At 39.3% G+C, this 26,904-nt stretch overlaps 1 protein-coding gene across 2 annotated transcripts in view; it reads left to right on the top strand.

Moving 5' to 3' along the window:
- Positions 1-2,956: 2,956 nt before the first annotated feature.
- The window catches only part of LOC124156181 (phosphatidylinositol transfer protein alpha isoform), a 179,369-nt gene continuing 155,421 nt past the window's right edge, over positions 2,957-26,904 (top strand). For both annotated transcript variants that reach the window (XM_046530557.1, XM_046530558.1), the window contains exons 1-3: positions 2,957-3,041; positions 3,773-3,803; positions 3,894-4,057. In XM_046530557.1, coding sequence (XP_046386513.1) covers positions 3,025-3,041; positions 3,773-3,803; positions 3,894-4,057 — 212 coding nt within the window. In that variant the 5' untranslated portion in view covers positions 2,957-3,024. The remainder of the gene's footprint in view (positions 3,042-3,772; positions 3,804-3,893; positions 4,058-26,904) is intronic.

Genomic DNA, 26,904 nt, shown 5'->3' with positions numbered 1-26,904 from the left:
GGTATTTCAATAAATCCATTGTTCCCTTGTTTAAAAACATCTGAAAGGAATATGGTACCATAGTAATTAATCAGTACGTAATTAATTTTAGCGGTGGTTCCCTGGTGGGTAGAGCATTTTCTTGGTAGCCAAAGGCTCCTGAATTTAGGGTGCTTCCCAATCACATTGCGCAGATTAGCTCACATCGTAACAGATTGAAACACACTAGTGCAGACAAACAATGGTGCAGGATGTGTTCCCATCTGTTTAGCGCAGATGACGTCACACCTGCGATTGGAACACGCTCTGAGCTAAACAGTTTAAAACAGATCAGCGCAGATACGCGATTGGAAAGCACCCTTAAATCCCGGGTGAAGTTCTTGGATATTCCTAACTAAAACCCTTGTGGTCCTGCTCTGTATGAAATTAATACACTTGAGGCTTAGTCCTTGGTGAGCTCTACCCTTAGCTATCCGAACTAACTTTTATGTTGAAGTGCAAATGAGGGACTTACTGCATTTTGCTGGGACTCAGTATTGATTATGATGTGGTGCCAGCATGAAAAAAAGTTAAATCCATTGGGAGGGGAGACATATCCACTTGAGATTTCTATTTTTTAATTGATGGTTATCATTTATTTTTTGTATCTTGAATCAATCAAGAATTTCATGTAAAATATTATGTAGAGGGCTGTCTGCCAAGTGATGTCAGGATTGATCAGACATGATTCAAGCTTTCAATACAGTCCACCCACCGAGTGTTGTCTGATGACTGGCAGAATGGTGTAGTTAAGGGTAGGGGGCAAGGTTGCCCGGTAAGAAAGGGAAATGCTCACCTCGCATGTGCCTTTTGTGAAGAAAGGAGCTGGAAGGGATGCCGAGCATGAAGGACCCCAAGGAAGAATCCATTGTTTTGGTGAGTCAAAGGAAGGGCTTGTTTTGGTGGTTCAGGCTTGTTGCAGTCCTTCACGTGTGTGTGACAATGTTGTATGACTAGGTGAGGTGCCTTCGGGGAACAGTGATTGGCCACAAACCATGCTGGCACAGGATTCTCCGCCCCTACTCTGGCGCTGTCATCGGACAACCCTTGCCGGCTGGAATGTTGGTTAGGCGTACCAGGTGTCCCTCATGTGAAAATGTTGAGATCTAGGTAGGAGAGCGAGCAATATCATCTCAACGGAAGGAATATTAGACATTGTTAGCTTAGTCAACCACAAAAATCGACAGAAGTTGATCATTAAGAGAATAGGAATTGTCTTACCAATTGATGATACAGCTCGATAAGAATCCGGCCTATTTTGGAATTGTTTAATTAGAGGGGCGATAGAGATGAGGTTGGGTGGGAATTATTTCAACTGAGATATGGATTTAAGCAGCTCATGAAATGGAGTTCTGAAAATAATTCAGATCACCAAAGCTGAGTATTCATTGATTAACAGTCGTCCACCTCAACATTCAAGAGTTCAAACAATACCGCCCTCACTAGCGCTTATATATTGGTTTCTTCTAGCTGGCGAGTGCAGCCTTAAGAAGGGTGAGGAGTTGGAGGCCATTAAGACTGCCTAGTGGCAAGCTTGAGAACATTTCATTCTAGAGATTTATCATTCCTACTCTGAAAAAGAACATGGTGCAAAACTGAAAATTTCTGCATCAGAAACCTGACAGTACGTATATGGAAGATATTGACAAGGATCTGCAGTAGAATAGCATGTGAAACAGATGAGTTTGTGGATGAGAACTAATTGAAATTGCGGCAATGCAAGGGCTCAAAAGAAGCAATATTTGCCCATTAGTTAATCATAGAAATAAGAATGTGAAAGAACCATGTTGGAAATATTTGATCCCGTTCAATTGAAGAGTGACAATTTTCAATTGAATATAAATTGGAATTTGTCACTTTTCAATTGAACGTAATTGAATATTTCTAATAGGGAACTTACAGGTGTCCACCACTTTTTAGGAAATAAAAGGCTTTGGACAGCCTGGTTTGGATATACAGTTAGTATTCCGAAAGAAGTTGGAGTGTTCCTCAATCAAATGAGAATTGCAATGGTTTGAGGCTTTAGTTGATGGAATGTTTTCATGGCTGTCAGGACAGAATAAAACTGCTAGTTCCACAAAGAACTATCCACAATCCATAAAAAAGCAATAACCAACCCCAATGTGAATAAAATTTGAGTGAATTAGAAAATTTCCTCACCCAATTACCTGATGACAGTGGCCTGAAATAAGCTGAAAATCCACTATAAGAAAATTTAAACATGAGTTTGATATAGAAAATAGGAGCAACATTAAACTTTGAAATGAAAATATTTAAGTGTCCTGTGAATTGTATTACCAGTGATGGATAACGGAAGAAGAGCATAGTAGTTACTACGGAATTTGGTATTTGTGATGTACACAATAAAGTGTGTATATTTGTTTACCTTTTATTTTATACAAATGGTCATGGAAGTCACTAATATTCAATTGTAAGAGCTTCAAGTGCTTTAATTTAATATCAAGGGCAAAGTTTACGGGTAGAATCCACTGTCCTTTGCTAATGCATATTAATTGCTCCAAGTTCAAGTATTTATATATGTTAAAAATACCATTTTCTATTTTCTGCCGAAGCAGAATTTAAACTCTCAGCGCTGTTTAGTAGAGCAGGAAATGAAGTTGCTTTCAATGCAAGTTCGATGAAAGCAACTAGTTTTTTCATTGTCATGCACTTTCATAAGTTCTGACAATGAGAAAGCAAAGCCATCAAGTGCGGTAGAGGCATAAGATGAAAAAAAAATACTTCACAAACGGACCACTTAAAACCTTTAGCGAGGCGAATTACATGCGGGATACCCATATTCTACAACAGAATACGCATGATCTAGAATATGAAACCTCGATATTAGATATTAAATGTGAATTTGAATTTCCGCTTCTTGCGCATTACGTATGTGCACCGCTTTTCCAGTTTCTTATAAACGCCTATAGGTGGAGTTCTGCTTGACATCCGGGTGAGTCAATCTTACATCGTTGACTGCTGTCCGATCCATGTGTATAAAGTAGAATGCTAATCAAGGAGTAGTGAGTACATTTTCTAAGTATTTTTATTACATATTGCACCATGAATATTATGTCTTTAGATATGTTGAATTCGTAATTGAGAATTTTAATAGTTCTCGGAGACATTCTCAGTCAATAATTGGGGTGCCGGTTTCTTCTTGATTGGTCCCTGTGATTGATCTATAATTCTAATGCTATTTGATTATTAACAGTGTTTTTGGGAGTCTTGGTATTATATTTATTTAAAGTTTCCTGTTTATCGCTCAAATGTTGTGGGATCATTTATTTAAGCTGCCTCTGCTAAGATAGTAGTTGAGATAGGATATATTTTGTGGTATTTTTGCAGTTTCAGTATTTTTTGTTGCTAAGACTGTACTTTTGTAGCACTAGTGTCTTAATTTATCCATTACGCAAGGGTTTACGTCAGTTATCCATGGAGATGTCACTGATAACTCTACCTAAAATGAAAGTAGGTCAATGTTGATCCACTTTTGGTTTTATTGTGGGCTGGTAATTTCGTTTTCTATGAGTATCTTACGCAATGAAGAAAGTGTGGATAACTCTTATGTATATTGTGCTAGTCTTTATTCACCCATTTTTGGAAAAATAAATTGCGTATGAATGAATTGGTTGGGACACAGTCTCTATTGACAGTTCATTTGTGTAGATGCTTGATGGATCAAGGGATATGTATTTAATCTAGAATTAACCTTGTCTTTTTGTCACTAATGCCTTTTTTTACTCTTTTGCAGCCGAGTTACCCTCCCCCTCACGGTGGAGGAGGTAAGTGTTTGCATGGTGTTATTGTTTGTTTGACGAAATATTAGTGTCGTTCAGCAATGGTATATTAATTGATGGTGTTCTTAATTGCAGTACCAAGTAGCACAGTTGTATTCTGTTGCCGAGGCCAGTAAAAATGAAACAGGAGGTGGAGAGGGTATAGAAGTTTTAAAGAATGAACCGTTTACCAACTTTCCTCTCTTGGGAGGGAAATACAGCTCTGGGCAGTACACATACAAGATATATCATCTTGCCAGGTCAGTTATTTTTTTTCTTTTCGTGATTTGAAGTGTCCGCTGTCGTTCTGTTCTCAAGGATATCTTGGAATATTAATATATAAGTGACCAGCGCGTTTAAAGGGAAGGGGATGGCGCATATTTGAGTCTGTCATATCAAAAATTGTTCTATATATTGTAGGGGGGTTGAGCGTTCAACGAGTTTCTTGTTTGTGAATTGTAGTTGACGATCCGTGATCCCGTTGTCAACGTTTGTTAATATCTATGATGCGTGCATGAATGCTCTTCGCATTCTCGCGCAATGCAAGGTCTAACGGCGACTTGAAATTGAGTGATAGCAATAATTTTTGTGGCTCGTATTAGAGCTCAACAGTTTCTTCGTTTTCTTAATTCTTTGAAAAACTGGCCATGAGATCGTGATTGAAATATAATGGACGGTTCGATTCAGTGGCGATAATCTCACCACTTTTCTTAACTCTTCATCCTCTATTTTAAGAAAATCAGACTTTTTCTTGTAATTGGTAATACCCTATGTACGTAGTACTTCATGGGTGTCTCGGTGAACTGGTTGGTTCATTTGCATCTTTTATGTTCGGTCGTTTATCGATTCGCCTTTATTGTGGCACACATCCGTCGATTAGCCTAGGCATAGCGTAATGACGGTGCACAATACCGTGGCAGTTTTTTTTTTGTTGCCCTCGGCAACTTCATTGGTATAGTCCACTTTCTCAGCTGCCGCCGCGACTGAAATGGAGTTAATTTGCCTGGTTAACCGTGAATGCTACGAAACGGGGTCATTGCCAGGAGAGGCTTAAAAGAAGGTTTTCTTTTGCTTCTCGCTTGGTGTCACTCTTTGGGAAAGAATGTTATGTCACCACCGAGAGTCGAAGTGTGATCACTTCGAGCCACCTTGTCGTGTAAGACCTGCCTGCCATGTAGATGTAGGTATTTCGTCCTATTCGCTGGTGCACATACACTTGGCGCGTATCTTGTATTCTTTGAAGGACGTCTGCTCGGAAGTTTCTGAGCGCAAGTGTTGCAAGAGGTTTCGTTGTGAAAAAAAAGTATTAGCCACGCGTCGTCTCTCCCAACTAGGATTCGCGTTGTGACGGAACGTTTACTCATGCGGTTGACAGCTTATCTTTGACTGTATTTTCTTCGCACGCCCGCTATGCTCATTTTCTTCTATATTCGAAGTAGTTTTGAAGTGCATGTAGCAGGCAGTCGTCGCGTCGGTACCCTCTTTTGTGTTTTATCCCTTGAAATGGGAGATTAGCTGTGCTGGATATCCTTTTGCAGCTCGACAGCATGGGTTTCAACCCGCTGTATCTATACCGTTGCAGGGGGTGGTATTATGGCTGGACGGTTTTCCGGTGCAGTTTTTTGCTGAACCGGCGCACCAGTTCTGTTTGGATAAAAAACGGTGCACCTAAGGTTCTGAACCGGTGCATCACGGTGGCGGTTCTACTCGCAATTATTGTCACCGAAGTAGCGGTTCAGAATCGTCACCCTGGGGAATATTGTTAAATTATCTGAATATTACGACGAGAAACGAACGTGTCGTACCTCGAAAAATTGTGTAATAATTTCATATGTATCGAAAAAATTGACATTACTGTGAATTGGTTGACAGTTTATAACATAAAATTAAACTAAATCAGGCGTCACACAAAAACTTTGGCTTCCGCATGCATGCCACTTTTTTTCTGACCAGTTTATGAAATTTTACCCGCGTTTAAACAAAAAAATAGGTCTCAAATATAAAGGCTTGGTAAAAAGTTAAGCGAAGAAACAGCTTACGTGGCAAAAACCGATTCAATTGGGAAAAAGTATGAAAAATGGTCTGTTGATAGGGTCAGTAGAAAAATTGTTTTCGGTGAAAAAAAATCGTTCACTAAATTTCAAGATTTCGTTTACCGCCCAGCCCTAGGTGGGAGTGTCGCCGACGGATGTAAACGCCAACCAGTCTCTCTCCGTGTGCTTTGGGTCGCTGCCGAGCGAAAGGAGGCGTGGCGTCGCGTCGTGCGGCTGGCCTAGCTCTCAGACGTCGCCTTCGAGTGGGTCAGGAATGGAACGAATCGGTATTTAGTTCCTCAATGAGGCGGGAACTCATGGCCTCTGATAAAATTTCTGGCTTACTGCACAACCGTCTACATTTAAAAAAATGTAGTTTGTTTGATTTGGTGGGATATGTGAAGTAAAACATCGGTGATTATCCTCAAATATAAAGTTAATAGACCGCTTTCCATGTACTATATCATAATTTGGTGAACTTAACTGCTTCAACTTTAGCCGCACCAGATGATAATGCGCTGCATCGAAACCGGTTGATTCTTTCTGTGTCGGAGGAAAATTGCCCATTTTTTTGTGTAACGGCTTAATATTTTAACGATCTGCGTCAGGGGTCCGCAAGCAATAGCTCGCGGATCGCATATGACACTTGGACGTAAATCTCTGGTTGCGGTTTGTCAATCTCACCTCATACTCAACGTAGAAGTTTTCTTTTTGAGGGTAATTCCTACGACAAGGTTCACTGGAGGTGACAAATGAATGCACTGTGCTCATATATTTAATTTAATGTCAAGTGGTAGCAAACGTAAGTTCGATGTTGCTGAGTAATTACTCCTTACGGTCTGCGGTACCCATTGTAGGTTTTATTTTGAGGCATTAGGTATGTTTAAAAAAGTTTTTACTCGCAAATTTTTTGTAAATTTTCATATTATTTCAAATTTAATTTGTGGCAAAATCTTACTTGTGTAAAAACTTGTCGTTTTAGCGTTTACCTATTACCAAATTTAAAGTATTGCAATGGTACTGACTGTTTCTTGTGGCAAAAATGTCAAATCTTGTCCTTGATCGATTTGGCAATTCGTTTTCTTCTTTAATTTACATGCTGATTTAGTTCTTTGTTATTATCTTGATATGATTGGCAAAAGCTTATGTCAGTTCGCGTCTCGTTTTTTACAGAGTAATGTAGCCCTTTCATTCTCTTTTTACGGAGCATGTTTGAAAGAAGAGATAGGCCATGTTTTTTGCCCATTAAATTCTATACAGCATTGAGAGAGAGAGAGAGAGAGAGAGGTAATTTCATTTCAAGTGTATGCAGACTTTATCTTAGTGGTTATTGCGGCGTGTTAGACTAGACATCCATGCTGTGTATTAGTCAGTATCTTCATAGTCAATGCTTCATCTTCAGTGCATCTACTTAACTGAATTAAGGCATTTATGGTAACTTACTTTAGATCTTGTTTTATTTAACTGATCGGTGGTTTTCTCCAAATTCAAATTTTGCTGAAACAGTGAGAAAATCTGTAACAGCTTAACCGTAATTTTTCCTCAAATATTGAATGGCCGATACACATTCTTATCTTGCATATTTGCTATACACAAATAATGAATCCGTAATTTCGGAGGTAAATACCGCGGTTTATTATCACATTGGAGGATTGCATCACCGACGAATAAAAAAATAAAATTTCAACACCCTCTATTTGATAGTAAAATATAAAGACGATTGGTGTAATGTTGAAAAAAGCCTTGATTTTTATACTGTTATTTTATGTATCATCTTATTAGTGATACGAATTTACCCAATTTGTTGAGGATCATGGCGTAGATGTATTTTTTACGAGTTCTGCTTAAAAATATTGCTTGTTATGTATTTGCAAGGCGCTACAACAAGGCAAACTTCAAAGGCGCAGGTTTACGTATTCGCCTTCTTTGTTCAAAATCTGTGACGGGCTGCAGGAAGTCATTTGGGCTACTAAAAGCTGACGATGCTGAAATACAATAAAACTTTCGCAGGTAATCGGAAAAGCGGATGAGTTTCGCCTAAAGTCCACTTGTACATCCTTGTCTGGGAAAATATTTTCTTGAAATTTGTCGTCATAATCTTGTACAACCTCTTTCACGCTAACAGTAGTCGAAAATACCCAGTAGGTTATGCCTACAATTAGTCGTCTAACGAAATACGTCGCACGTACCCTGTCAATTGTTTTATTTAAATGTTTTTATTTTGGCTCCCCGTTATTTTCTACACCATGTACATACGTACATTACATACGTCCAGGGTACCTGTCCTTCGAGTGTGTTAACCTTTTATTTCTGTACTAGATTCCTTTTTCTTCTGGGCGGTGATTTATTTATTTGGAAAGCCCATGTTTGAGGATTGCGTATGTGGAAGGTGGCTAACTTAACGTGTAGATATTTACGGTGGCTGTGCACGTGGTGCGATCTTCCCTCTCTGAAGGCGTTCAATCGTTCTTTAAAAATAGGCATCATGGGCCGGCGTGTGGAGCTTGACCTTTTGAAAATAATGAAGATCTGGCCACCCAATCGATTAGTTTATCATGTGCTTTTTTTTACGAATTCCATGTTATGTGGCGTGAAATTTTCGTGAGTTCTCCTAAGGCTGCAGAACCGACGATAAATGTAATATTCCCTATCGAAAAGAGTTTTCCTCCGACTCTTCAGTACTTCATTTGTGTGTTTGACGATGATTTTCCCTTTTTATTAAAAAAAATCGTGGGTACTTTCATTTAAATGTTTTATATTCGGCAGAAATGAATATGAAATTTCGGTTATTGATTCGGCTGCGTTTATAACTCGTTTCTTGCTGTAGTAGTGGAATATAAATGGTTATCAAAGTCTGCCTCTAAGGTTTTTCATTGGTGCTACATATATGGCTTACCTGTCTGACTTTTATGATGAAGTAGTCGACCATGTTATCCAAATCTGTACTTGAAAATGTGAGCCACGATAGAATTTCTCCACCTCAGAATATCAAAAATGCCTTAGTCCAGTTAAATATTGGAATTAATTGAGGCATTTTCTATGTACAAATATTTCCTGTCTGAGGAACAAGGAGTAAATAGATTTACTGGCTGCGAATAGTGTGTTGTTAGCTAATAGGGGCTAAAGGGTGTGAATGGATTGGATGATGATACGCTGGTGACAGCAATGAATGAATAGAAGTGTACTCACGATATGAAATTGAGGCATCCAGCCCAGTAAAATAGGTTATCGGCTTGTAATTGGCCTTACCTTTATCAGTGATAATTTAAACCAAATGATACGTGGAATTGAGTGTTTACACTAAATAGAAAATTCGAAAATCACGTCTGCGACCATTTGTGTTAAAAGTCAGCCCTGTGGGATTATTAATTACTCATTTATTTCTGGAAGTAAGCTGCACTAGCAAAATAAAAATAAATATATCCGAAGAACATGACTTGTGTATAGTACGATAAATAGCGAAATTAAAAAAAAATAATTATGTGATAATTTAAACCAAATTATGCGTTAAATAGATAATTTTCACTGAATATAAAACGCGAAAACCATGTCCGCGACTATTTGTGTTGAAAGTCAGTTCTGTAGGACGATTAATTACCCATTTACATCTGCAATTTAAAAAAAATATTCGAAGTACATGACACTGGGTGTCCCATTTCTGCGTAAATTTCGAATATCTTATCGGCATGCTGGTACCGGCGGAAGAAAAGGCAATAAACTCGTCGCCCGACGCCGCCTAATTCTGGTGCACCACCACGGCGTCGCGTCGCCGCGGGGTGTCGTCTGTCTTCCCGGGAAGGGGCTGAGGGTGTATCGGGGGACTCATTCGGCGGGCGCTACGTGATCGCCAAGGTGGCTAGGGAATTCGGGGTTACTGGAAGGAAAGGAGGTCCTAGTTTGGGGGTGGCTGCTGCTGCGATGAACGCTCGCGGATCAGGGGATCGATCCCCGCCGGGGTCTCTCTCCCGGACCACCTTTCTCTTCCCAGGTCGGAGGGGCTACCGCTGCATCTTCCCGCTGCTCCACTCCCCTCCTGCGATTAGACTCGGCTTCATGCCCTCCCCGAGTAGCCTTCGAGAAGACCTCGTCCATTCGAGTAGGCCAAAAGAGTCATTTCAGTCATGATGTGGTGGAATGTCAACAATACATCTTCTTCCTTCAGACCCGAAATTGTAATTCAGGAAAATAATTCCGTAGATGGAAGGATAAGCGAGGAAAATCATCATTTATCCATCTCAAATTAGTGCAATATATAAAAACGCTAAAGTTGCCTCTAAAATTTTAATTAGTTGGCGACGTCATTAGGATTTTGGTTAATTTTTTCGATCAGAAAGAACCTTTCAATGAGGGGAGAAAAATCATTGTACTTAAGTTTAATATGTAAAAACCCTAAAGTTGCTGCCCACTTTTAATGAGTCGGTGGCATCATTAATGTTTGGGTTTATTTACTCGATCAGAAAGAACCTTTCGATGACGGTGAGGTCGCTAGCAATGGTGTGGAAAGCAGCGAACCACTCCAGTCCCAAGTTCGAGACCGAGGAGTTGCTAAGACGTGGTGACACACCAGGCATGAGTTCGTGGCATCATCAAATTTCTGTGAAATGGTTTCGATTTTTCTCATCTGATACATTGAAAATTAGGCGTCAGATCGGATGGAATAAATGGTTAAATGGAAGAAACTGGTCTCTTTATTTTTCGAACTCTTTTCAAAATCAGCAATAAAAGAAGAAAAAACTACAGTATTTTACAGAATATAATTTGAAAATTCAAATAAAGGAGTGGAAGCGATGCATAAATTCTCTCAAAAAATTCATACAAATTACACTTCTGAAATTTTTAAAATTCCCGGATACCTTTTTTCTGGCTTAATAACTTACAATTGATGAGGTACAATTGGACCATTTTACACAAGAAAGCGAGAAAGGGGAAGGGGTGCCTAAGATGGGGTTACAGAAGAGGGGAATGCAGTCATAGGTACCCGAGTGTTGTTAAATTCCTATGAACGGATTGGGTTGCCAATTATGGATTTTTCACCGCCTAAATTATCATTATTATGAGGGAAAATGGTATTGTTTTCGTTTTAGATTTTTCTGATACTAAGGAAGAGATGGCGAACTATTTGTTTCCAATCTTCCTCCATCTGCATAATATATATTGTTTTGGGTTGCTTCAGTAATTTAAGCCCTCAACTTTAATTAAGTAAAATGAACTTTGACCTGATTTTAATCGGGTTTTGACCGAATTAATTCATGTTGGTAATCAAAATGAATGAACGTGGCCATAACCCGAAGAAGATGAGGTCATTAAATTACCAAATTACCTCAAAAGCCTGGATACCAAGATGAACCGTGGTTCGGAGAGCTTTTGAGCCTAAGTTTAGCAATGAATTAAAATTGATTTTTTTCTTTCGTTGGTATTTGAGTTTTAGTGCAGTGATATGAGTATTTAACAAAGCTCTTTGTTTTTATTGTAAACGTTATGGCATTGATTTCTTCAGCCTGCCCAGCCCTCTACTCTCGCCTTCCCATTCATAAAACCTGTTCACTATTCCCCCTCTGCGCCCTCCTACCCTTGCGGGGTTTTGCCTCGTCATCATCAGCCCTCTTAAAAATCTCCACCCCGTCTTAACATTCCTCATCTCTCTTTTTCCTCTCCTTTTTCTTCCCGTTCGCCTCCCCCCTTACTAACTCACTATTTCCCCTAGCTAACGTTTCGGAACTCTGTGACGCCATTCTAAACACGAGTGTCTTCTAAAGCATCTTCCACTATTTCACACTTTTGGAACACCTTATTCAGATAGAATGATCAACAACTTTGCTATTTCCACATGATAATTTATTAACACCGACCATGGTTTCGTTACAGAGTAACATTATCAAGTTGAAGAATGCAGGTAAATTGACAGTATATATAGCAGAAGGTTGGGTCGGGAAAATTACCGGGAGCCGTTGGTTGGTCCCTACCCAACCTTCTGCTATATATACTGTCAATTTACCTGCATTCTTCACCTGATAATGTTACTCTGCAACGAAACCATGGTCGGTGTTAATAAATCACCATGTGGAAATAGCAAAGTTGTTGATAATTCTATTCCTGCGATTATGGATTTCCTCCAAGTTCCGCCCGCTACGATTTATTACCTTATTCAGATGTATGATACTTTTTATTTTCTTTTTTATAACTTTGTCATTGTTAGTGACTTAGTATGAATTAATATTGCATCTGCTGTAACTCCACGCCTGTTGCACCTCGTGTTTCTTCTTTCTTTTTACTACTTAAAATAAATTCTTAGTGTTTGTGACCGATTTATTTGTCATTCCGTATTATAATTCGAGGGTAAAAACGAAATGTCTGACGTCTGGCGGCCAAAAGTCGAAGTTTTTGGATGGTGACCTCTTGAAGAAAGCTGTTGGAACTTATGCTCTTTTTTTGATTTGTTGACAGTTTCCGGGAAGATTTTGATAATGGTCATCAATATTGTTCGAGATGGCTTCCAAGAAATACGTTCTCACAAATATATTTTGACTGAAAATTTTGTTGACTAATTTAATGTCTAAATAGTAATCAATACGTGTGCACTTTCAGTAGACTGTCCGGGACATTATCAACATTTTGTACACCTTTCCAACCAGAATTGCGCGTAATGATTCATTAAATGCATCGTTGAAGCTGGCGTCTTTTATTGGTAAGACCGAAAATTAAACCATATGAGGTTTTTTTAAATCGAAATCTCCGTTTTCTGCGCCTGCAAAAATGGACACTCATGAGTTTTACCTCGAAAATTATGATCAAAGTTGGTAAGACCGTACATTTAGAATACAAAATCTTAAATTTAAAACATCTCGTGTCGATGACTATCGAGCGGAAATTTTAGCTAACTTAGTGATATGTGCTTGTTAAATCAAATTCTAATTTCATAATCGAATAATAAATTCTTGGAGTCGGGTCTAGAGCCTGGGCTGATTTTATAAGTTTAATATTGTATTAGATGATCTCTGTTTATTTAGTCTCTTAATCTATTGAATCCACCCATGGAGGATTCGCTTTTTCGCTGTAATCCTCATTTCTTCGTCAGGACCTCCTCTGTTTGTACTTTTCTCTTCCAATCTCACCTTCTCAAGAATTTCGCTTCTCTCAACTCCACCTCGTCCCGGGGAAGGGTCTGTGATTTTTAACACGCCAGGTGTTAGAACTCGAAAGCCCTGATTTCCGAGGTTTTAAAGCCGTTTCCACACGACCTTCCGCACAACACCCCGGCTTTCTGAAGGACTAGAACGACACTAAAAGTTTTATAGCGTGAAGTAGTTGTTGTTCTGTCAGGGTTCATGCAGTCTTTGTTTCAGGTTCGTTTTATGGTATACTAACCATATTTTCGAACGGTTAGATGCACGTAGTACCACTTGTCCTCTATTTTAGGGAAGGCAGTCGGGTGGATAGGAAAATACGTTTATAGCGAATGCTGATGTTAACGTCCATGTGTAATGCACTATCCAGACTTGCATATTAAACTTGATAGCGATCCCGTGTCATACTGACGTTTGAGCTACCTTCGATATTTCAGAATACTTAACACTTCGAAGCCAAAGCTTGAATATATGAGATGTATATTTCCTGAAACGGACCCGAACCCGAGTAGGGCTCTGACGATCGTATTCGATTCCGTGCATATTACTCGGCCTCCAAATATGTAGCCTCTTTATTGGGATATTTGGTCTTTTTGTAGGGAAATTGCTGCCATTTAGTAAATCATAAATATACGTAGTTGTAAATAATTGTATTGGATTTTACAAGAACCCTGGGTTTCGTACAACCTGCACATGAGAATGCCACGGGCTTCGAAGTGTTAAGTAGTGATTTTCATGTTCACAACCAATCGAAGAACAAGAGTAGAAGGTGGAATGATTGTGAAATCCTAATTTGCGGGAAAAATCTGTGGAGTGTGTGTTAAATGTCAGGGAAACGTGATATTTATGAGACAATCATTGATGGACATGAGAATTTTATGTGAAATACTTGAGTGAAGTATTTTCAGTGAAAATTTTGGGAGATGAACAACACTCAAAATGAGACAAGACAAAGAATTGTAAGTAATAATTGTAATTGAATCAAAATTAAAGTTAGAACATTCTTTCTAAATAGTTGACTCGATCGCATACTTTACCTCTGCCAGTAGTAATTGCCGCTCTAAGTTGTTATTTTAATGATGATACTAAGCAGAGGAGCGAAAAAAGACAAGTGCCTTAAATCAATAGTAGTTTCTCGTTCTGGCAAGTGGAATATCACTATTGATTTTATCACTTTCCTCCGTTGAGCCAGAGTAACTTGTGCTAATATTGGAATACCACTATTGATTTTATCACGTAGCTCCGTTGAGGGTTGGGTAAGAGTTGAATTCACATGGAGAAAAAATTGAGTTGCTTGCTAGTACCTGAAGGCGCATTTTACATTTTCTTAGTTATTTTATTTTCAGTCGAAAAGCTTTGAATACCAGTGTGATCATTGGCCGAACCACTGTGCACTTTGCGGATCATCATTTTGTTTTAACCTTTCATACTTTCCGCGAAAGTGAACTGAAGAAAACCAGCGTTTTGCATGAAATTTACACAAAGCGTATTTCACATTGAATCCGCGGTCTCAAAATTTCTTTCACACAGTACAAAGAATTAGATTAGCACACCTCGCAGCTCATTTAACAATTTATTGAGCGTCAATTCTAGAATTACTCTTCATGATTCACTCGATCCAAACATTGACCCGCAAATACGATTATGGACGCTGACGACGCTGAGATTACGGGAGTTACGGAGATGGTAGATGACGTCAGACCTCAGGAACATGGCTGTCGCACGTTTTTAGCACAACGGAAATTCCTGCAATTGAAATCCTAATAAAAAATAATGGATATTATGATATGCGTAAGATTTAAATTGCTGACATTTTGATGTATACGTATGCCAATTTTTTATGCCGCTTTCCAGAATTATTCTAGTACTTTATTCTTCTTGCGCTAGTTGTTTCCCCCCTGTAATCGTTTCTTGTGCCGGGGTGCGACAGCGTTAACAGTCTTGCATGCTTCATCGAGCGACGTCCGTTTTTTTATTTTTAGCTTTTACTCGTGCATCACCGGATACCCTTATTTATGTGTCGAATTATTTTAATCAAATCAATATGAAGCGGGATACTGCGGAATTGAGGCGCACAATGCACAAGTTCCGTTCCCCTTTGAATTTGCTTGTCTTCGTATGGCTCTGATATCCGATCATCCTGTGGTGGTTTTCCACTGTCAATTGGTTTCTTCTGTTCCAATATTCTTATTGTTGGCGTCGACGGATTCCAATATGGTCTCGTGAAGCTTTCCAAAGTATGGAAAAATAAGATGTATGTTATAAATGCACGGACGTAAATATATTCAAAATATAGTTGTGATTCAGTTGGCTTAGGCTTCCCATTCTTCTTGATCATTGACTGATACATTAAACTTTATTTGAAAGTTGTGGATGTACTCGCTCGTAATTTTGCATTGAATTAATGGCTGGCGGTGGTTTCGCAACTTTTTATACTGTTTCAGTTCACTTCTTCAGGTCGCAGTCACCTGCTATAGACTCGACGCCGAATGATACCTGAGAGCATCAGATGTAGATATGTCAATACCTCTTGAAGCCGTTTTACGCGGGGCGCGTACTGGCAAAATGTAGCTAGTGCACAAGAAGGCGCAGTCAAAATTGCGTCGTGTTAAGTGGTGAAACGCAAGAGTACATGCTAGAATGCGTGGACGTGAAATGGCAAAATAGAGACTGTTCTAACTTTCTAACTCTGTTATAAAGGATGTAAAAGAGAAGAAATACGTCGCTATAAAAATTTTAGGGAATGGGAGAGAGAAATGGAGACCTGCGTCAATCCAATCTTAGGATTGTTGACTAATGATGATGATGAAATTATGTTTTTAAAAATTTTATTGATGTGGTGGTAAAGTGTCGTGGAGCATTGTGGCCCTCCAGACGATGTGAAATCGATTTTTGGCCCATCGAAAAAGGTTGAAGACATTGAAAGGTGCACGACCTAGGTTTCGAAGTCATCATCTGGATATACGTCACCGTATATATCCGTCACCAGATGATGACGTACCACGTCGAAACATATGTCGTGCTGCATTAAATTTATGTGGAATTATACAGTTTTTAGCATTTAATTTTGTTAAGTCGATTCCACGAAGTCACGCCCGAAACAACGAATTTTCTCTTTTAAGCGCGTAGAGTTGTTGGCTATTAGGGAGTGACGTGCATTGTGTGTGGTACCTTTCCAAATGTTCTTTCCACCGTCTGCTACGTGCTAATGTCTGCGGGTACAGACGTGCTGCTGCCCGCACTGGGGGCTTCCAGTGGCGTGTCTTAATTTTTTTTCGAGAAAAGTGAAAGGTCGTCTGCCAAATCTCTCATTCTCCTCCCCGCATCCCTCTCGTCTCGTTCCAGTCGGTTTACGGGATCATTAATTTTTGGCATTTTTAGATGAAAGAGGCGTCATTTGACCGATGTGAATCATGTTACGCCGTGTGCTCTTTGTATTTTTAGAATTGGGTTTCTTACATTCGCTATACTTGGAAGTTACTTGTATGTGCGTGCTTGTGTGGATTCCTCATGCCACAAGGAATCGGGCTGGTGGCATTGTAATTCTTGCATTCTCTACGCGCTAAGTGGAACTGGCGATGCTCTTGCATTCATTTGACAGACTTAACGGAAGGACTTTTTAAGTTGGTGCCGGGACTTTCATTTGCCGACTTTGGTGTTCATGCACTATTCTTTACCTTAGTCTCTTCATAAAAAATCAGTGAGACCTGCTGTGTTGCGTTTTTATACGTTCGCCTTGATGTGTCATGCTGACAGCCAGGGTTCTTAACCCCTTGCGTTGAAACGACGTGTCTAGGTCGTCATGAACTTCCGATGCCAAATGGAGCAATGACGAGTTTAGCTCGTCATCAGATTTTCATTATTTTAGCAATAGTTAGGGTAGAAATACAAATATTTTAAAAGTTAAACAATATTAAAACGTCCACAATTTTCATAAGGAACTATTTTTGAACTATTTTTCGTGATATAAGATGCATTGAAAGGAATGAAATAATTTTATACCAATAACGATAGCTGTGTTCTGGATCTATAATAATCATTTTTTATTTTTCCGTTCTACGTTGATTATACACTAAAAATATTATTACCTATTATTACTGTTAAAAAGAACAACAGAAAATAAAATAGAGGATATGAGCACGATATCCAGAAAATTAATTGAAGTGGAAGGGGTTAATCCGATATGGTGATTGGGTCCCGAATTTTACGCTTAGGTTGCGACAATACTTCAAAAATTTGATGTTTGCACAGCCCTATTTAATAGAATATAGCACAGCGATCATAGTCCATGCATAACCTGGAAGAGGGAAACTCATAATGATGGTTAAATTGGTCCGCCCTTGATTTAATTGCTTCAAATTAGTTCCAGGGGCATCGCATTCTCTTGTATTTTTTATTTAGTTTCGTGGAAATATGTCTTAACTCCAATGACTTTAAACTTAGCCCTGTAGAATTTTGCTTAAGTAAGCATCCAGAAATTTATTGGTGGGTATTTATATGTTTCTCTGTATCCAGCATCGGCCTAACCCTAAATCATTAAATGTGTCGTTAGCGGATTAACGTGTAGATATGGAATGGGGGCCACGAGGTATTATTTCGGCTATCCGCGGTGTAAAAATGTTTGTCCTGTGTTCAAAATTTTTTCTATCCTTGGGGTGATAGCATTGGTCACCTGTAAATTCAGGTATTTTTCGGAAATGCAGCAAAAGGAATTTAAATTAACATATATTATGCTTCGTTGTCTATCAGATCATTTGGGGTTCCCGGGATGAATTAACTATCATTAAATTCGCAAAGTAAGACTTTGCCTTAGTAGCTTTCAAACAGGTACATCCATGGTTTTTGTGTGATTTAGATAGGTGATTTTAATGCAGTGGTAATCTGCTCGTTTGATTGGTCTTTGTGATTTTTCGCCGTAGAAGCATTTATAAACATAATTATCTTATTTACAAGATAAGGTTGCCTCTATAGTTAATAATTTATCGGTCATTTTTGAAAGTGCTCTGAATAGAAGTTTTATATTCTTGTATGTCAATCTGCCTTATTATTCTCATGTTGTGAATATAGAGGGTTTTTATGGTTGGGCTTCAAAATGATTTCGACTCTTCTCGGAAGCATATGAATAAATAAAGCAGTTTCCTCGTTTTTTTCCTTCCATATATGGGATGGGGCATTTTTGTTTCCCCCTCTCCTGGGCGGTAGAAATAACTTTTCCCCCTTTTGGAGTTCGGTTGAGTTAAATTTGGTGGTCGGTGGTCGATAAAGTAGTGGAAAGTTTATTTGTGGAGACTACGCATATTATCCTCTTCAAGTTACGGCTGAATAATTCGATTGTTCTTCCCATCTCCCTAGTGGGTTGTCTCCGGCATTATCCCAAGTTTCATGAGGGAAACTCCTCCAGCGACTCTAGATTTTTCTCTCTACATGGGCGCATTTTTAGCGACTATGGGCGCGCGCAGGTCCACGCTGAAGGTCTCTACGGCGCGATTCAGTCACTAACCATTGAAAATGGAGTACCGAGGGTTAATTCTAGTACCGAGTATATGCTAGGAGAGACATCTTATTATCAGCTGCAGCGGTGGTTCGGCGTGGACTCGTTTTGGGTGTACCCAGTGGCAGATCTAAGGGGACTATAGCCCCCCCTTGAATATCCAATTTACGCTAGATAGAATGGTAATTTTATTTGGACCCGCAATACTGCTGGGAGGTTAGCAGGTTACCCCCTACTTAGCCCCCCCTTATCGCTATCCTGGATCCGCCACAGGGTGTAGCCCACCCCTAGTATAGGTCTATCCCATTTACGGCAGCGTCCCGTGTTCAAACAGTCATCACCCTTCAAGCGGTGCGATGTGGCCCTGGAAATATGACTGATCGTATTACCCTAATTTATTTGAATAAAATGCCCCTGCCTTAGTCTGGAGTGAAGTATTCCCACACATACATTCAAACCAACCTTCAGGTACCCTCCCACGTACATATATTTAAACCAACCTACATGTTGTAGCATTGAGTGAATGGCTTGGTCCGTAGTTATTAGCATATACGTCAATGTTAGTGCCCTAGGGCGCTCAATTTTTATGGATGGTTATGTTATTTCTTCGTACTTTGCATAATTGGTCAATATTTCCACGTCATAATCACTTAATTTTCATTGCTAACATTTCGAAAGATCCAGAGCTTTTACTTTCTGTTATTAGCGTGGAGGTCAGGCACCTATGACCTCTAACCCGATACTATGTTGCCACACCTTGGTGTCGTGGGAAAATTCTGTTGCTTTTCCAATTCTTTTACATTGTGTTCTATTCCCGAAGCCACGAGTGTATGGATGAGTCATCAGAATTCAAGACTTAGATAATTTTTTTGTGGCCAACAGTCGCCCGTTATTTTTATCTTCCTCAAGAGTAGATCAGATTGAGGATGATGTATGTTGTTTCTCAGGGATTCAGATATCAGACTGCCATCCATCCCTTGTCGATTTTTTTCTCTCTCAGTTTTTCGCCTAATCCCATCGGACAGTTTGCACGGAAAGGTCTTGTTTAAATTTCTGCGTTTCCCGGTCAATCTAGAGGGAAGTGAACCGTGTGTAGGTAGCTGATCGTCCTTCTCTCTCTCTTCCCCACCCCTCCCTCTCCACGGCGTGCGCGATGTCTTAATTGAACTCATCTTGTTGATGCTGACCTTTCCGATCGATTCGTGTCCTAGAGGGTGCATGCGAGGAAGTAATGGACTGGGAAGCGCGGGGGCGTGGGCAAACTGAGCGTATGTTTTCCTCTGATCCCTTGCCGCTCCTTTAGGATTTCGGGCTGACTTCACACGTTTCCGTGCCGGAAGGATCGAGCTCTTGGTGTGTACCTTTTGTCAACATGCTCCGGATAGCTCCTACTTCAGGCGCTAATCATGTACTATCGCCGTGTGCGTAGGTAAAAGCAGGCGACACACTGACGTCTTTGCGCTTAATTTTTATTCTAGTTATGGTGGCGGCGGGGTAAAGTCCTCGCCTGCCAAACCGAAGGTCGCGGGTTCGAATCCCGCCTGGGTAGCTTGTCCCTATCCAGGGCATGATTATGTGTGATAGTCATTGTTAATAGTTATTTCTCCGGATGTAAAAGGCCTTCAGTGAGCTGTTTTCGGGGTGATGAAGATAAATAAAAGAATAAATAAATACAAGCAGTAAACCTATTAATATAGGCTCATATGGATACCTAGTGGTTCACGAGTCACCCCGATTTGTTCCACCGTAAAATTTCATGTGCTCGGAACAAGGGCGGATACGGGATTTTCTGGGGTTGGTGGGGCACAACGGTCTGACAGGCAAGCGGTCTTCTTATAATTGAGATAAAGAAACCTACCACAATTACTACAAGAAAAATATTCTCGTTTTTTAATATGAATGATATTAGTGTGAAATTAAATGACTGCGGCTCCGTAATACGCAGGAAAAACGAACAAAAACGAACTGTATTAAAAATCTTGTCTATTTTTAAGCGTCTAGGGAGGGGGACACATGCCCCTTTGGTCCCCTAAATCCGCCTATGGCTCCGGATAATGCAGATTAGTCTTTATTCGAAGAGGATAACGAGCGAGGCAGCGGTCGGAATGGTGGGTGAGGAGATAGAAACTTTGGACGACATTATAAGGTTGGGGCAACCACTCTCAACTTCCTTATGCTTTAGGTTTCATTGCAATTGTCATAATTTTTAGTATCCTTATGGCTGCTGCACTTGTTTTACGTCATCCTCCATTCCCTGTTCCATATGTTTATCCCAATTAGTTGATTTCATATTGTATTTCATATTGTAGTTTGATACTCGTGAAATCGCTCAATGAAGGCAGTTGCAAATGCATTAGTTATTATCACCTCATGGCTTAATTCAGCTATTTTCTTGAAATCTGTGGGGGATACTCTCGCTGGCCTGTTGTCCATATCTTAAGAAAATGTGTAGTCTAATGTTGTTTCTTGTGTGTCTTCCGACATGTGTATTACTCTTTTTAGATGCTCCAACTCAGATGCATATTTTCGCTTCTTTTTCTGCTCTTTGTTTTATTTTTTTGGATAAAAAATTGTGTGAACCATCCCGTTTCCTGCATTAAGTACGTATATCTGTGTAATTTCACCCCGTACAATTGGTTTTCCTTTTTTTCGGAAATTATCTTTGTGGATCAATTAAGGGAGTGACTTCAATTCTATTAATGTTATGGGAAATTAAAATGCAATCTACTCTGGATTCATTGCAGGTAAAAATATGTATCCTTATTAAGTGGATTAGAAGCAGTGGCATGAACAACATGCATCTAAGCATTAATTGCTAAGGTGTTTTACGGTGATGAAATCATCGATGCAAGTGTAAATGGTACCTATAATTTATTATGTTTGTTTTTATTGTATAAAAGTAAATAGGCTTGAGTTAGGCATTGCATAATATTCGCATTTTGGAGTTCAATCGATTTTTTTATGGGTCGCGCATCACTTGTTGCTTGGTCGGTTTGACTGGTTTCCATGAAATAAATTCGTGTACGCATTCTTTGTCTTTTGGATTCAATTCATTTAGTCTCGTGTTATTGCGGCACGGTGAATGTGAATGTGGGCGAGCCCGAACTCGACCCCACGACCTTTGCCACGGGGTCGCAGGCGGTCCCAGTCGACCCGTCAAGGGGTGCGTGCGGTGGTGCTGCCCTTGTCATATCCCATCCACACGTTGGGTTTACACTCCCAAATCCACGGTGCGTCATATTTAGTGCTTTCGATGCCAAATTTAGGTGTCACTCAGACTTGTTCACGTCAGTGAGGTTCTGCCGCGACTGCAAAAAATTAAAATAAATTATTTTCTCGTTCATAATTCTGTTAGCAGTATATATATATATATGGATATATATGGATTTGTGGCTTTGTATTCCTTACTCGAACCCTAGTCCTTGCATGTGCTTTTGTCGGAAGGATCACGAGTCATGTTCTCCATTGGATTCGATGCGAATGTCGTGTGTGTATTGGGCTCAATGAAAGTGATGTTTTGGGTGTGTGTCAAGCTTCCTCAATGTTTTCCAAATTCCGCGGGAAATATACAATGTTTATGGAGGTGCGTCATTGCCAGATAAATCATAACAATCCACTGAAAAAAAAGAGAATTTTTAATGCTTCCATGTATTATTAGCATTTTTATATTCAAACTTGACGTGTACACTTTTGCCAATTTCGTTTCCTGCCGTTTATTTCCAATTATTTTTACTGCTTTATTCCCGTATTCCTATAATATTTTACTCTTTGTTTTCCTTATCTTTACACAATTTATTTATACTTGTTCTACCCGTGTCCAATGATTCTATCATTTATTTGGCTAAAAATTGGTATATTATTGGTATAGGAGTTAATTTCTCTGCTTATTTATTTTCTAAATACTTTAAACGTATCATGTAGTGTAAAAGGGTACTCCCAAGATTATCGCTGCAGTTGCTCTGCGGACCGCGGAATAGAGCTTTAGAATAGCGGGCGCGTATTTTAATCATGTCTTCAGTGAAATTTTCGAGGTGTACCTTATAAATTAACCAGGGTGTTTTTTAATGTTAGCTGGAGCTTTTTCATGCCCAGATTTGGCTCAAACCTTGTGCCCCAGTTTGTTTGATATCCCAAGATTAAAGGAAACTGTGAAGTCCGATGACAATTTTTGTATCTATTCGATTCAGTTGTAATCGAATAAATCGTTTTAAATGAAAATATGATTAATAGCATTGAAATAAGCAAATTTAACTACATCAAGTATCGAAAAAGCATGATTAACATTTTGGCTGATATTTTTGTAGGAGTAAGTCTAATTATTTTTGAAGATGCATGTTCAATTTAATTTGCAGTTGTTGTTTTGCTGCGATATTTAATGACGCAATATAGAGTTCCGATATGTTATTAATTGCCCTCACATTTGACTCGGACCGAGTTATTTAATATTTGCGTTTAATTCGGATACTTCGGGACAATGCCCGCTGCACCAGTGGCAAAACAAATTTACTTCCGTTATTTGCGTTTCCAAAACATAAACGGTATTAAATTAGTGTTTTTTTAATGGTGAAATAATCGTAATCCTTTTGGGACGTAAACTGCGGAAATAAATGAATTTTATCTCATCGTATCCCAGTTTCCCTCTGCTCTCCTCTTTCCTATAATTATTAATGTGTTATATCGAAGGCCAAATGTTATTGCTTCAACCACTTTAATATTGTGATGCTCATTCGATCCTATGACGTTGGATAAATAACTATAATTTTTCTACATGATCACTTCTGGTCCTAAAGAAATTCAGAACCAATGCCACATGAAGTAGGTGCTTTCCCCGCCCTGTCACTCACGTAGGCCCTCGTGTGTACCACGGCTTTGGTCGTCGCGTGATTGCCGTCATGGGCGAGATTTTATCCGTTCCCTTTCGCCCTCCGTGGGAGGTTTTAGGTGCGGGGGTTAGAGGGGAGAAGGATTGAGGGGTTGGCGGCAGATGCGTGCGGAAGTTGAGGAAACAAAAGCTCTCCAAGTGCGCATCTGTGGGTCGCCTTCCGAAAACAGTTCCTTCTCCTTGGATAACGTTGCACTCTCTTTTTATCGAGGAACTCCCTTCTTGTTCCCAGTTCGACGACCCACCATCATTTGCTACTTCTTTTCTTTTTTATTTGACACTGGTAGTTTACGTCTGTTATCTGTCAATTTTGAGAGTAGTTCTATTGCCGTTTGTGAAAATCATGTTTCAGTTGGAGTCATTGGTAGTTTTAGTTGTAATGAGCCACAGTGTATTCCGATATTTTTAAAATCCACCCTTAGCCTTCTGATTCTCGTTCTTTTGATTGAATGATAGAGGGTTACTCTCCTCACTTGTTTTTTTTTCTTTTAATATCAAAAATTTGGTTGAATCCCACCTGTCATATTTTTAGTAATATTCTATATTCTAACCAGTTATGGCCTTCTACATACAATAATATATAGATTATGTAACTATTCTATTTTCGATATTTAATAATAATAACGTTATAAGATATTTGGCGTATCTCTTTTGCCCAAGTGCATTCGATGTACTTTATTCCATGCACATGCTGAAGTGTAATATTGGAAATTTTTTAATATAACCCGGCTCCAGGTATACCGGAGGCTGCCTCTAGAATATCTGCTCGTCGCATTCCTAATTACGGGATACATTCTCAATATCCATCAGTTGAAACCGAAGTTTATTTTTGCCTCAATCGCGTGAAAAATTCATAGATTCACGCCTTATCTTAAGACCTAACGCTGCATTACAATCGTTTCCATTGTGTTTAGAGAATCCTGTAGATGCAAGATGATTTTATTAATTTCACTCGTATTGCATTTAAGATTGGCTTTAGAAACCCATTTACACGTTAGTGTAGAATGACTTCTGAAGTCCCGCTATAATCAAGTTTCTTCCGGTTTTTACTTCCATTTACTTATGCGCGCCCTAAGTAAGATAACAATAAAATTACGAATTTATTTCCTTCTGCGTATTCTCAATATTGTTACAATATTATGTCTTTTAGGATATAGATATTTTTGTATTCTACCTGCGTTTACCGTTCGCTCTACTGTCATGTCCCACCAGAAGGCACTCTTCAGAGTTTAGTTTCATTGGTTTTTCTTGTGCCTATTTCACGATGTGTCGCTTCATCGTACCAGTATTATACTCACTTCCAGTGGCAGTCTGCTGCTTCAGATAGTACCTATTTTTTTCCGAATTCCCTCTATAACCAAATTTCATCTGGTTTTAACTTCCAATTACATTTCGCATGTAGCACCCTCCTCAGTTTTACATACATTTTCAAGTGCTTTGTTCTTCCATCTTTAATGATGACGGTATGTGGTATTACCACACTTTCTCCTTTTGTTTTCCGGACATTTACCCTTTCATTATGCTTTTTCATTTCTTCCTTTAATGTGGTCATCGTTTTCGAGTGTGTCATCGCTTGCATAATCGACAAGTATTACAAAAATGATTTACTGGGGGACATTGTGCACACTATGCTTGGTATTCCTATCAAATGGCTGATGGCGTTATGCCTTCATACGGTTGAGAAAGTAACACTTTCACTGAGGATGATAATAGGGAAATAAAATGTGGCTTTTATCTGATGTAATGAAACATAAATAAGTTCATCTTTGTTTGTTGGATCGATCCGAAACGAGCTCTGAACCGTAAATGCTTACTTACTGGAGCGTTATCTATTTCAAAACGGTGATTTTTTTCCTTGCAGATACTTTCGGTAGGTGTGAGCAAAAGCAATGACTAGACGCAGTGATTTATGGGCAGTTAATCTCATTCCACCGCGTTAAGCTTTGTTTGCGCTGCAATCGATATTACAACGAGTTGTGTTACGCGAAAACTGCCCCTACTCTTTGTGTTCGATATTCACTCTTTTCCTGCTTTTCCCGCCGGCCCTCTACAGCGTTCCATGGAAGCCATATCGCGGGCATCGTTGCTAATTCAAACGGTTCCCCTTTCCCTCCTGGCTCAGCCGTCATCCGCCATCTGTTCAGCCGCAGTATCACGGCAGGTGAGAGCCCTGACAGTGGCTGCAGGGAGATATGCTGGTTGGGGACATAGTGCCGCCATCTGGCGCTGGCTTTCCGAAATTTCATATTCTATCGGGTTCATTTTCTTTTTATTTTAATATTGTTGGCCCTTTCCGTTTGTAACACTGCAGATACATCTATCTGAATTCGCTGCCCACCGAAAAAGTCCATGGAAAACTAAATCCGTCGCAGATAAAGTCTGGGGAAAATTGATGGAGTAGCCTTAGAAATCTTGACAAATGGAAGCTAAAGTGTTGTTTTTCCACTTTGATTTATTTTGAACCGGTTTCGACTTTTTAAGCCACCATCAGACATAAATTAAAGAGACTGCTCACTTTAGTAATGTACAAAAAATTGGGGGAAGATGATGGCAGTGGGAAGTGTGATATATCGCTGTGTCGGAAGGTCAATGTGCTAGGTCGAAAGATGGGGCTGGACGAGGAAAGAATTAAGTAAGACTTCGGAAAAATTCCAAGGTATATCCCTTTCTGTTACAGAAAGTATTCTGTGACACTATTCGAAGCTTGATGGAGAGTATTCTGTTTTAAATTTTCTAGAATTCGGTACTTGCACACTTGGTTAAATTGATTGTGTATGCCAAAACTTCATGGAATTTTCTTCCATTGTAAAAATAAATCTCTCTTGTTTATTTTACCATAAACCCCGATCGATCAATCGAGAGGATGTTTTTTTAAGCTTTTGATCAGTGATGTCGTATCCTATGTCACGGGGTAATTGATTGCTTTCTCTGAGGTATTATCGAAATGGTTGCTGTTCGTAGTTCTTTCGTTTCGTATTTTTGTCCTTCTGGAGACCATCGATCAAATCAATTTTGTACATTCATTCATGACAGTGCTTTAATGTCCAACTGTTTATTGAAATTTACCCGAGTGTGTGTAAAGACTCGCCGTAGATTTTTTGCCACCGTGTTAACCTAATGTTATCGGTTTGAGTGATGGTGAGCTGAAATTCCCGTCGGCTTTATCAAGAGTCAGGTTACATATGATCTAGGACATCGTGGCTTGTGTTTTTCCTGAAAACAATGAAGGGTTCTATTACCTCGAAGATAGAAATGAATTAAAGACAAATATAAGAAGAGTGCTTGGCTAGGTTGAGGAGTTGCCAAACGCTGAGTTCAACATTGGAAAAACATTACTTTGTCCTTCATATACTTTGGTGGTACTAGAAATAGTTGTGCCTAGTTGAAAAAGGATGGTCACTCTTCTGGAAGACCTGGAACGTCATGGAATTTCATTTTGTCTGGAAAGTAATGCAATATTATTGCAGGATAAATGACGAAAGTGTCTGGAAAAACCTCATCTGCTGTAACATTGAACTATTGATTTTATCATTCTTTTCCGCGCTTGTTTTACTTCGATATTTCATCCCATTTGGAA

Source organism: Ischnura elegans, chromosome 3 (assembly GCF_921293095.1).
Source record: "Ischnura elegans chromosome 3, ioIscEleg1.1, whole genome shotgun sequence".
Taxonomy (NCBI): Eukaryota; Metazoa; Arthropoda; class Insecta; order Odonata; family Coenagrionidae; genus Ischnura; species Ischnura elegans.
This window is presented reverse-complemented; position numbering and strand designations above follow the sequence as displayed.